We start from the raw sequence: 12,789 nt of genomic DNA on the forward strand, positions 1-12,789 counted from the left end.
CTTTTAATCATCTCATTGTGAATAACGGATCGATTTATACCGCGTGGATGATTTTTCAATTAAATATCGCCTCGAAGATTTCGTTTTGTTCCATGGTAACGGTGTCAGTTGTCGGACCGAGTGGCCCTGACTGCGTGTACGCGATGTAGTTTGCGTATCTACGCGATTTCTATACCTTATGGATCGCTTGAGTTTTGTTAATCAGTCAGGGATTATCGATGTTTGTTGCTGTATGAGGAATGAGAATTAGAGAATTAGATTGGTTCTGTTACGAAGAACTTTCGTAAAACTGTTGATATTTTCGCAGATCCTGTCGTTCTAAACTTCGATTTCAATTGTCGGGCATAATCGTAGCTTTAATCAGTGTATTTAGATAATACTTGTAATTATTATAACTTTATGTTTTTATTTCTGTAAATATATAAAAAAACCTGAAGCCATAATTAAAAGCAATCGGTATATTTGATTCTTTTTCAACAAAATATTCATCAAATTACACGGTAGCTGTAAATGTATCTGTAATTAACATCATCGTACGATAAAAGAACGATGACGTAAATTATAAAATAAAATAAATAAATCATGAAATTATGGAACATTGATAATTCTAGGCTTCGAATATCGAGCAAATTTCAAAGAACAATTCGATAAAAGAAGACGATTTGTGATACTGGAACACGTTAAACGCTAAAAGATCGGGTCAAAAGGCGAGCGTGAAGTCGTGGTTTTTCACGGACAAGCACGATCGAGGACACGTGGAGAGAGGGAGCGGAACGTAATATTCACGAGCGTAACTTTTATCGTCTCGTGGACATTCTCACGTTGTTGCTGGCGGCACGGGGCTTATGCGAGAGGAGCATCGGCGCGTGTGGGCGCTACTTTACGACGGAAAGCCGAGCAACGCCGATCGTTTTACGCGAAAACGACTTTTTGCCTTGTCCGACCGTGCGTGCGGTCGTCTCATTCGCCTCCGTAATAACGAGCCACGATGCCTGAACGTGATCCGCCCCGAGGATCGAGCGTACAGAAGCTGCCCCGAGGATTATTGCCGCGCGAGTCTATTGTGTCGCCGGAGAATACCGCTCGCGAGCCGATCGTCTCGGTCTCAACCTCGAATCGACTCTCGACGGCACTGTTAATTTTCAATTAACATTCCGCCACACATTTTTTCCACGTGCAACTTAATGTATTACCGATTGGCTAATAACACGTTGCGAGAGTTAATTAAGCGTGATCGACGAGCGAATCCTCCTTCGGAGAATTTATCAAATTGTACGTGGTGAAATGTCGTTGGTGAACGATATGAGATGGGTGTGTACTTTTCGATCGAAAGAAAGCCAGGTAAGAGTAAGAGTTACAAAGTAATTAGTTTGAAACGCGTATGATTTTGAAAGAAATAACCACTCGCTCGACCGAATAAGTACTTTATTCGTAGCGTGGAAACTTTCGATATCATCTCGAAGGAAGAGGTTTAGTTTATACGTGCTATTTTCCTATTTACCACGAATGATATATATTATACTTTGATCAGCTTAGAATTAAACGGTCTGTTGTGATTAGAGAGTTGCATTCGTTACACACAACGTGGCTGGTTCCTTTGTCAGTGGATAAAAGTGTGTAATTTTCGAATAATCAATTCTTACGCGTGAAATAGCTACTTAATCCCGTCCTGTGTAACGTAGCGATCAATTTTCTATTTCATCATCAATATTCCCCTAACGCTATTCGCAAGTAAGATCTTGCAGACGAATGCACGTGTAAATAGCCACACTTGTTAACTCGAATACCGAGAATATCGGAAAGAAATTGAAGAGCATTTTCAATATTTTGAAATAAAAACTTTCTCCGATCGCCTCTTGGAATTTAAACGAACGCGTCTAAAATATCCGCGCGGCTCTATTGAAAAAGAGAAACATCATCGTAGATGTCGAAGATCGTAAGATATCGAAACGAGAAATTATTCACGGTTTATCAATGCCGAGAGACGTCCCTGAAGTCGTTGCCGTGCACGATTACAAACGTCGATTAATCGAATCGTTCGAACGTTCCACGCGTTTCCGTGTCTGACAGCACAGAAATATTTAGATTGATACTAGCCGATGGCGGCTTTGGTTAATTTAAACGAATGCCTCAGATTAAATAACAATACCGATCTGTACGTGACTTCGATACAGTCCCGTGTAACGAAGGGGTGCACGAACGACCATTATTATTCCCGGTGAGCAGCTGCAGTCGTGCTCGCAATAATAACAATGTTGGACAAGTATATAATACAGAAAGAGAGTGGCAGCAAACGTTGGTCTGCGCGACGACGAGATCCTTGAGCCGCGAATAAGGATTTATCAGGTACGTAGCAGATCCACAAATAAATCGTCGATCGACGAGGAAATCGTTCCTACCAGCGGAACGGTCTGTGTCGTACATGGCAGATACCTCTTCGATAATCGAGCAAATATCGAGCGCGAGTTTACACGATAGACAACCTCGTTAGCAGTCTTCAATCTCTTTTAGATCACTTTCAAGGGATTCTCAACCGCTTACTATTCGTTCCTACCGCTTAGAACGTTAAAATATTATTAGGTCGCACCGTAAACCATTTCCTATCTTTCTACACAATTTCAAAACGCAATTTCAAAAATTTTATACGAACGAATAACGCGTTGTCCGCGATTTTAACAGAATGATTTAAGAACAATTACGAGACCTGGCAAGCGTTTCCAACAGCACGTTTCAAACAGAATTTTATCAAACATCGAAGAACATCCACAAAGATTGGTCGCGTCTATACAAGATCGTCGACCAACGATAAATGACACTTCCACGATATATCGTTCCTTATTTAGAAAACACTCAACCGTGGGATGAAAATAGCAACAGATGTCGCGTAACACCTTTCGCATCCGGTTGTATTCTTCGACGCGCGGAATATAATTTTATCTGGTGGAAATCGAGACTCGGGCAAACAGTTCGCGCGCCCCGTGAAGTTGAGAACGTATACGGCTCCGCGGTCGGATACGTGTAGAAGCGCATCCAGTTGCGGTTTGCACAATACCATGCCCGTATCCCATAGAAAATCAACGGTTCGATTCTGTCGTACAAAGACCCGCCATTTGTGTCCCGTTAAAACTGCGATTTTATCTGATTCGGGGGATGTCCAAGACCACTCCGGAAGCTCGTTCGAGAGGAAACGAAGACGTCGAGTGCCGTAGCGAAGGTCGTCGCGAAATTCTAACGGTGTTAAGGTCGATCGTCGCAATCGTTCGTAAAGAGAGCGCAACGTCGATAAATCCGGTGTCGATCAAGCTATCGTTGAGCAATTCCCTCGGCGAATCGTTTCATTCAACTGAAAATACGTTTGTGTTGAATTCGTGTGAGCAACGATGGCATTCTAAAGGTTGAACAGACGTATCCTCTTGGACATCGCGGCCGCGCTGCCTAACGATCGTTTTAACACTTGCGATAATTACAGGGGAAACATGGAGTAACATTTCACAGAACAGCGCAGTATTTCATCGTGAACGTTGGGAATAGATGTCTCGTCTCTTCGTAGAATTCCTCTGTCGAGTTTACTCTAAACGAATATCTATTTAACGACATTAGAAAAATTGTATCCTGCGTGTCGGGCATGTTTCAACACTTGAGGCAAATTGAAATCGCTTACGATATACGTATACGTTTTGTTATAAATATTTGTTACAAACATTTGATAGGTTTCATAGATAAATTGATCAAAAAAAAAAAAAGTAGAGAAGAAGATTAGTCCCTGTTCGTTTAACCTATCAGTCAGGTAATTTGTAAGATCTCTATTAGATAGTAATATAATTTATGTAGAAAACGCGTTGATTCTCTTAATATTAATCTCGAGAAACTGGCAATAAAATAGAGTTGCGATCGGCTTGGCTTCTAAGAGGCTCGTATTACGATCCTTTATATTAAACTAGTAAAATTCAAATCCACGAGATACGCACTAAACCGACTAATAAAATGATCCAGATCCTAGTCTTAAAATCACTGTACGTGTTCCATCATACCGAAGCATAATTTACGTTTCCATCACGAAGCAAGAGCACATTCGTTGGTCGAGCGATGGCGCGGATCCTGTAGCTTTTCTCAAGCAGCGTCGTTCCTTTCTACTTCGAGTCTGTGCCCTCACCAGGACGGCCCGTTAATTTGTAGGGCCGTCGAACCGCTTTTTGTCGGCGACGCCGAGACCGCGAACTCGAGTTTTGACACATTTTGACACGAGGACCACACAGAGCGCTGCTAGCCGCGCCAGAAAACATCACTCGCCCCCGACGAGCCTCGAGTCGGGGGACGAGTATCTCCACCGAGAGCTGGAGACGCCCGATAGACGCGCAAGAACCTGGCCACCGTCTACCGGATAAGTTATTAGCGGCGCCCGGGAAAGAAACCACGCGAATATCAATGCTCCCCCGAACTTACCCCGTTCCGCGATGTATTTATTACCGGCGACCGACTTTTTCCGTTCTCTACGCGCGCCAGAAGATCACGACCGAGTTATTGCCTCTGTGTGTCGCGTCCTTTACGTTGAACAGAGTCCCCTTTGCTGTACCAGGTTCTTTCAACGAGTCAGTCTCGTCGGGATGAACAGTGGGCCGGCTCGTGCTCACACGGACGCATCGAATATGGGCTACGACGTCTCAGAGAACGCGTCGTTTTGCGCCTGTTGTTAAATATTGTATGAGTCGCGGGACTTCTTGCTTACTGTTAGAAGATCGCTGATTGGAATTTTGGACGAGTTGCTAGGTCGCGCAGCGGGAAAGTGAATTAACGTTGATTTTGTTGTTCCGACGAGACACCGGTGTTCGGTTATAGCTTGCCAATTAAAAAGAACCAGATGAAATCTATTCTAATACAGACAGCAGTGTCTTCTGGACAATTAATCACGCCGATGCGAGAAGAATTCGTATTTCAACGAGCTGTTATATTTAGCCTTAGCTCATTAAGACCTAATCTATACTAGACAGCTCGTATTAAGAGGAACCTGCCAAGCGAATCTGCGCAATGCCAGAGTTCGTGAAATACCGGTACCCGAATAAACATAAATCATAACTGGCTCGAAGAAATCACGACACCAAGGTATACGGTGACCAGCCGTTGTCCGAACAGACGTTTCAGGAGAACCGTCGATCTAGCAGGAACGTGGAACGTTGACCTCGGCCCGTGAATCGAACGGCGTTCCCGGGGACTCGTAACAGAATCGCCACTGACCTCAGGCAGGTACGAGGTGTTAGACAAACAGCTGGCCCGAGCGCGCACAAAGACGCGTTTTATACGCTCTCGGGGCCTCGCCGGTATTACATACAGCTCTCACAGGGCCTTACCAACACGTACGTGGATCGAGAAGGACGAACCATGCGCGAAAGAGAGGAGAACGAACCAACGGGGTGGACAGAGGGGGGCATCGTCATGGACGAGAGAAGAGACGACGAGATGGGTATGTAGGAACGTCGAGTACGAGTCACGGAGCTTCTCTTCTCTCGCCTCGCACAACTTGCCAGCTTCTCCTCTTTCTCTATCGCGTACCACCTTGCGCCGCATTCCAGCACGGTAAATCGCTCGATGTAGCGGCCACGTGTCCCACGATCGAAAATTGACCGCGATTCCCTGCCTTAATCCGAGGAGATCGAAAATAGTTTCCGAATTCGAGAGGAAACGGTCCCTGTTTTCTGTGTTAGGTAACAGCCTCTCGGAAACTGAGGAGAATTTGGGCTAAGATTGGACGGTGTGGAAACATCTGATACTGTTACGAGAACATGGTGACCGGAACGTTAATTTCGGGGATTCGTGACGTTTGACGATATTTTTGGTATCATGTGCGATGGATGTAGGTTAAGTGGTTCTTTGAGATTCTTTTTAATATTCCTAGGGTATGAGGGAACGGATACACTTTTGTTCATAAGCGTTACGACTCTCACGGTAAATTAGATAAATCAGAAGAATCGTTGCAAACTTGTTAAAAATCATTGAAATTATCAGCCTAGTAGAATTGGATTTATGTTTTTCTCGCGTGATCTTCGTCTTATCGAAAAAGTACAGGATGTGTATGTACGAAAGAAGAAAGAATCGTTGTTCAGCGTTCCAGTTTCCTTCCCTGAAGCATCGAAGCTTTTCCTTCCCATAAATTATCCAAATTGGAAACAAACGATTCGGAACAACTCTCAGATTTCCAAGCTCACCACGAACGCTACCCTTTTGCCGGGCTCGACTGGTATCAATTAAAATACAATAGTGAAGAGAGTGAATATATAATGAAGTGGACGTTACGCCGGACCACGTACTAACGTTGTACAAATGGTCGGTCAGAAAACAAGGAGAGAGGGCAGGCTACGACGGAACGCAGGTTCCCATGACTCGCCCACGCCGTGTGGAAGGTGCTCGGCGATGTCGTCGTCGCTCGTCGTCGGGGGCATAAAAGTGTCCGGAGACCGAGACCCGAAGATCTCAAGTGCCGGACCACCTTGCACGCCGCGTGGGCGATGGGCTCGCGAGTAGTTAGCTTGCGCAAGTTGCCCTTTCCTCGAGTTAAGAGGCACCCAGTTATCGAAGGACAATCAAAACTAGAGCAAGTAAATTAGAGTGCTTACGATTTTAATCTTTGAAATTTTTAAAGTTCTCTCAACAATATTAGGACTTACGATACATTTTCACTTTTAAAATTACATTTGGATATTTTATCTGTGCATGTAGAATCGTCTGATTGACACGTGTACTTACGCATGAGCTCATCGTCGTAAAAGCTATATATAACTGTGTTATAAAAAAGAAAAATTGTTGTAGGAAAAATGTAAAGAAGCGAGACTACCTTGGAGAAACTTCTTTTTATTACTACGCAAACTATAAAAATCATATAAATAACTCTCAGTAATTTTTGTTCTTTTTTCCGAGAATTCTGACTCTACAAATCTAATATCTTTAAGATTGGGAAAACTTTTTCTCGAAGGAAACCGTTATTAAAGATATTACGATAACTAGATTGATAATTAGTACCACCACATCGCACTTGGCCTGATAAAATTGGATAGAATCAGGCGTGTGTGTTACAGTTCACGATTTTATCTTTCCAACTTCCACCCACGTGTCCTTGCTTCTAAAAGCACGATACGGATAGTACTCGGCGTAACATAAATTGTGCTGGACGATGGAATTTCATTAATTCCACGCGAGCAATACACGCGTCGTGTTCGGAGCCGACGATGATCGTGCGAACACAATGTCACGACGGAATCCATTCTGTTATCAAGGTGTAATCCTAAACATACGCGTGCGACTGGTCGCGGTATTAATGAACAGCGACGCGAGGCGAACATTAATCTTACGAGCTAGGGATTCGTAATATTACTTCGACTTCCCACCATCCAGGCGATATCTAAAAGCGAGAATCCTGCAGTTCGTTGCGGCCAGATAAACGAGTGATTAGTGTTCGTTCTGGTGAGTTTGCGTTTTCTGGAACATCACGTTCCTGTGGGCGTCGAAAATGTTATCCACCGCTCGAGGATCCCTGACAATTAAACACCCGTTGCCCCTTTGAGAAAGATCTGACGCGTTACATCGTTGGCATTAAGCGAAATTTCCATCTTTCTTGAAAACTAACCATTCTCCCCTGAAAAATGGCTCTTTAGCAATAAATCGATGTGGCAATTTGTAGGCATTTCTCCGCTCGAACGGGAGTTATCTTGGCAAAAATAGTCGCGTGAATGGGTATTGTCAAGTTGAGTGAAAGGTACGTCTGTGGCGACTACACGTGGTAAATTGATAATTTTGTATGCTCGCTGCGAGTTACTGGTAAATCTAATGTCTACAAAAATGGTAGATTACCTTAAACAATTTGCGATAAAAGTTCATGGGAACCTAAATGGAGTGTAACCGTCCGTAGGATTAAGCCTCTATATAATACGCAAAATTCAACCTTAAATTTTGCACGTAGTAATCAAACTGGCATATTACGAGTCACTGTTACGATTCGCTTCGTTCCACCATTTCGGATTGGTTTCAAATTTTACCGACAACGGTCTTTCAAAATGATTCGCGTAACACGCACAACATATGTATACGTAAAAATAAAAGTCTTCTATAGCAAGTGTCCAAATACAATCGCGTGCCATTGCGTAGGTATACGTTCTTGTTTTCAAAGAAAAAGTATCAAAGATGGAAATGCGATTTAAGTAACGCTGCAATAAGGTTATATCTGTAATTAGAGAGAACGAAGGGGTTCGAAGATGCCCGATAAGAAGATCGCGCCCTCTCCGCGTGAGAGTTTCATCGCCGCCAGTACTGGGACCCGATTCTCTCCGCGTAAGTAATTTATCGTTACTATTAAAATATAGCCTGGTCGTCGTCGCGGTGGGTACGAGCTGTTACGGCCGAATATAACCATTTCTATGGGTGCACGAGGCGTCCACCGTGATTTACAATGCCCGGGGAGTTATGACGCGACGCGACGTGCCCACACTCGCGTTCTCATACGCTTCGTTCTCGTGCGGTCGACTTCTTCTCGCGGAATTCTTCGTCCCGAGGGTTCTGTCAATCGAGAGACCTTTTCGCCTGGGAATCCCAATTTTCTCCACGAAACAAATGGTTGCGTACAGTCGTTATAAAAACACGTATTCGTGTGACTGAAATCACGCTCAATCACGATTCAAATATAATAGAGACTCAGCTACAGATGTGCACATTTCAAGCCGAGGATTAATTTGTTCGCGCAAACGGTAAAGATAAATGAGATTTTAATTGAAATTTTTCAATTACGAAGATAAATCAAAGAACGAAGCTTCTTATGGGAATGGATTCTTAGGATAATTTCCATCGGTGTAATAAAAAAAAGTAAGATCTAAGAGGCAGACACGAGCACATCGATCGTTGCGATCGACAGCGTCCGTCGTGAATCGTCTGGCGTCGTTACGCGTGCGTTCTCGAATACGAAGAGGTAAAATACGGCCCAATAAAAGGGCACTTTGACACAGTCCCGTGAACACTGGCTGCCCATTGTTCGGAAGAACTGAACGATCACGACCGCAAAGTTGGTCCGTACTCTGGCGTGCCACAGCAGTTAACGCGAAGAAGGACGAGCAAAGGGAATACGAAACTCGCAAGACTTTTTCACGCCCGGTTTCCGTGCATCGTAAAATCGATCTTGAAAACAGCTAACGTTCGTGCTTGTACCAACGTGTACCAACAAATTCGTACGTCCTTCCAAAGAATTGCATCGACCAAAATCAACCAGAATGATTATGTTCGAAATATATAATGTTTTATAATATACGACAAATTTGATTATTCTAGATTGGCAGACTTCGACGTTGAATTGTTCAAAATATCGAAGCTGAAATGACCGAAATAACACTATCCCACTTGTATCATCCCTATTTATCGCAATTATCTTCCGCCAAAGTCGTAGCCGTCGCTTAAGTCTTTTTTCTTAGATTCTAATCATAATACTGTTGCGAAATTCGAATTCAAAGGCGACAAAGACACGCATAGCCGCGATACAAGCGGACTAAGATGAGGAACGGTGCTCGATGCTTTCAAGCGGCCGTAAAATCGCCCTATGAACGAAGAACGGCGAGAATTCCGCGTGGCATCAATGACATTTCGACAGTTAACGTCAAGATTATTGACGCCTGGCTCGAGACCGCGGATGAATCCCGTTGGGAGGTGCGGGACGAACAATTTCACTCGCCTCGTCCAGGCGAATCCCTTTCGTGCCGCTTCGAACGGGTTCCATCGTGCACGCACAACAACGGCTGTCGTCAACGGGGTGACGAGTTTTCACCTTTAGTGTCGATAAATATGGTGAAAGGCGGCGGAGCCAGCTCGGTGCCGATAAGACTTTTTTTCGCGACTTCCCAATAAATTTCCTTGACGTTGATCGCGCCGCGTCCCATAATATGATCGTTTACTGTACATCGACAGCTCGCCGGAGTGCAGCGTTCCCACTCCTTTGAATACTTCAATTTGGTCAACATACGCCGTTGTTGTCGCCGTCAATGCAAGATTCACTGCCCGTGAGGGGAATAAAAGACTCTGCCGGTACTTGTACTATATACTATACCCCCTTTGACTCGAATTTCGAAACTGTACTCGTTCCCTGTGTAGTTGTGTTACGATGTCTTATCGAATCATTGTTAAAGTTTACAAATTGCGCGCTGGTGAAAGTTTTGACATTGTATCGCTTTATTTTTTAGAGGACCATATATATAAGTTATTTAAAAAAAAATCTTTAACTTTTATTTGTCAATTAGGTAGTAAATTCGAACATAATTGCTATACACCAGAAAGTCTAATCGCGATATTATGTATCCTGCAATTTACTAATTTTACGTCAAAAGAAAATTAAAAGCAAAAGCATAAAGGTATTAAAAGAAGTTATTAAAATCTACAACATTTTCTCGGTTAAAACTAACTTAACTAATTAGTACACATTTACAATGGTCTATCGAAGTATATGTAGCAAAACAAATATTAAAAAATATACAAGTAACTCGTCCTAACCGCGATTAAACACCAGTCGAATATAATCTCTCGAAGCAGTGGCGAATTCCACCAAGTTCATTTCCTATAGGTGGACAATATCGACGTCGATATCTATCCGCGATTCCTGCTGATTCAAGCTTCTTTCGCGTGCACATTGGTCGCACGGAATTCCGCGATTTCACGTCCGTCAAACGGGATAGAAGCGCGCGATCCGAGCGTTTATCGGAGGATACGCGTGATCGACGATCGATCGGTCGCGCCACGAGATCCCCCTGGCGTGTTACGAATCCTGCCAATCACGGGAGTGTAATCGATATCGAGCCCGGAGGAGGGCATCGAGTCGATACGATCGACTCCGCCCCGGGCGTGTCGCCGGCCTGCACGATTTATAATGTTAATATCCCGGAGCCAGGTTCCACGCTTTTCTCCCGTTCTTTCCCCTCCGTCGCTCGTTTTATTCTGCTTTTGTGCCGCGTCCTTCTCGTTCGTTGCGCCAGCAGAAAGAGGAGACGGCCAATCATTCCGTGTATCTCGAGCCCGGATTAACGAGAAGTCAGTTTCACAATTTGATATTGTGGATCGAACTCGCGGTAATTAAAGGATCTTCCTATAATTGACTGAATCGATATTGCGCTTCGACGTTCATCGAACCTCGTTTCGCATAATCTGGTGCAGGATGGAGCTATCTTTTTTCGACTGAGCAATTTATGAGATATCGAGGTGGTATTTGCGTTGGATGGAATTTAAATTAGTTTATGTTCGGTTTTGATACGAATGAGATAGCGATAGGTTTCATTTTTTAAATAGATTGTAATTTTATAAATTGAAAACTATATAAATGCTATAGCATTAGTTTGGAGTGTTTGAGTTATTTCATAGAAAAATCGTATTAGCATAGGTTAAAGTAACGCGATTTCTAGAGAATTATGTACTAAGTATCGTTTTCAGTAGAAGAAACTCGAAAGAGTTACATAATTACGTAGTTAGTCAATTTAATAGCAGCGTATTCGATTTAAAATAACGCGCCATATTGTTTGCCGGTACGCATGTGGCGCCGCAAAACAAGCAACGTCATGGTTGTGATAAATAAAAATTTAGGCTATGGTTACAACGTTTGTGTTTTTACGAATTGAATATCTTATATCGAAATGCATACATTCTTACAAATCTTTATATGTATATACATATTTGATTTCCTTAACGTGTTTATCAAAACACTTATCCACTGTAACCATAGATTTTATCATGTGATATTTCAGAAATACGTAACATCATATTGCAATGTAAGGGAAAAAGAAAGCGATTACAAAAGGAAGAAAATCATGCAGTAAAGTATTTGTATATCGTTAAGAAATGTACATTAATTTAACGTGTCTTTCGTTATAAACAACATATCTTACCTTCGGCATATTCCCCAGGATACAAAAATCGATCGAGTTACAGCATAATTACTCCGGTTTTGCTGCTGACTGTGTTTATTACATTTCGTCCAAACGCTCAGTTCGTTTGTCGTAGTGCTTTCCTTTGCGACGAAACACGATTCACGTTCACGTATGTAATTATGAACAATTATATTTCTTTCGTATTTCATTGAAAATGTATCGCAAACACGTTTTCGATTTGGTAATCGGTATCGTCGTACGAATTACGCACATATTTGAGTATACGTCGTAAAATATCTCGTATTCGAACCGAGCAATACGCACGAGCACCGAAACTGTCAACACAACAATGAATCCCGCGAGATTTAGTTCGCTACGTATGCCTATGCGCACGACGATCTATAAATTTAAACTACTGCGCAGTTTAGGATAATGGTATATTCAGTGTAATATGTCGTACCGTTGACTGAACATTACGCGAATATTAACGTGTTATTTTATTGTATTATTCGGGTTTTTCGCTTCGTGTGTGACGTGATATTAATATTAAAGTTATGGTTACAGTGAACACGTGTTCTGACGATTGACAGTGTCAATGAATAACAAGTCTAAACAATGAAATGCATACAATGTAAATAGCTATTCTCATAAGAGTATACATTGGCTTACATAGGTACTTGAACACTTACTATAGAGAACTTTTGTGTTACGAAAAACGTTTTGAATTTTCGTTCTCACCGTAACAAGACACGAATATCATGGTTGTTTGGTCAAATTTGAAATTAATCTGGATATGCAGGGGGGATTTCTTGTTTGTTTGGTATATTTTGACAAAATTCATATATCATAATTGCAAATCCTTTAAACGATTCTACTTCTAATTTGATAGAAGCTAACCTACCTAACCTATCAC

General features: G+C 42.6%; 1 protein-coding gene across 2 annotated transcripts in view; it reads right to left on the bottom strand.

Annotated features, from left to right (window-relative positions):
• Positions 1-12,230, bottom strand: part of LOC126928806 (protein embryonic gonad-like) — a 117,801-nt gene extending 105,571 nt beyond the window's left edge. The window contains exon 1 of one of the 2 annotated variants that reach the window (XM_050744626.1): positions 11,895-12,230. In XM_050744626.1, coding sequence (XP_050600583.1) covers positions 11,895-12,085 — 191 coding nt within the window. In that variant the 5' untranslated portion in view covers positions 12,086-12,230. The remainder of the gene's footprint in view (positions 1-11,894) is intronic. The other variant, XM_050744628.1, reaches the window with a different exon arrangement.
• Between the last annotated feature and the right edge of the window lie 559 nt (positions 12,231-12,789).

The sequence above is a fragment of the Bombus affinis genome, chromosome 2 (assembly GCF_024516045.1).
Source record: "Bombus affinis isolate iyBomAffi1 chromosome 2, iyBomAffi1.2, whole genome shotgun sequence".
Lineage (NCBI taxonomy): Eukaryota > Metazoa > Arthropoda > Insecta > Hymenoptera > Apidae > Bombus > Bombus affinis.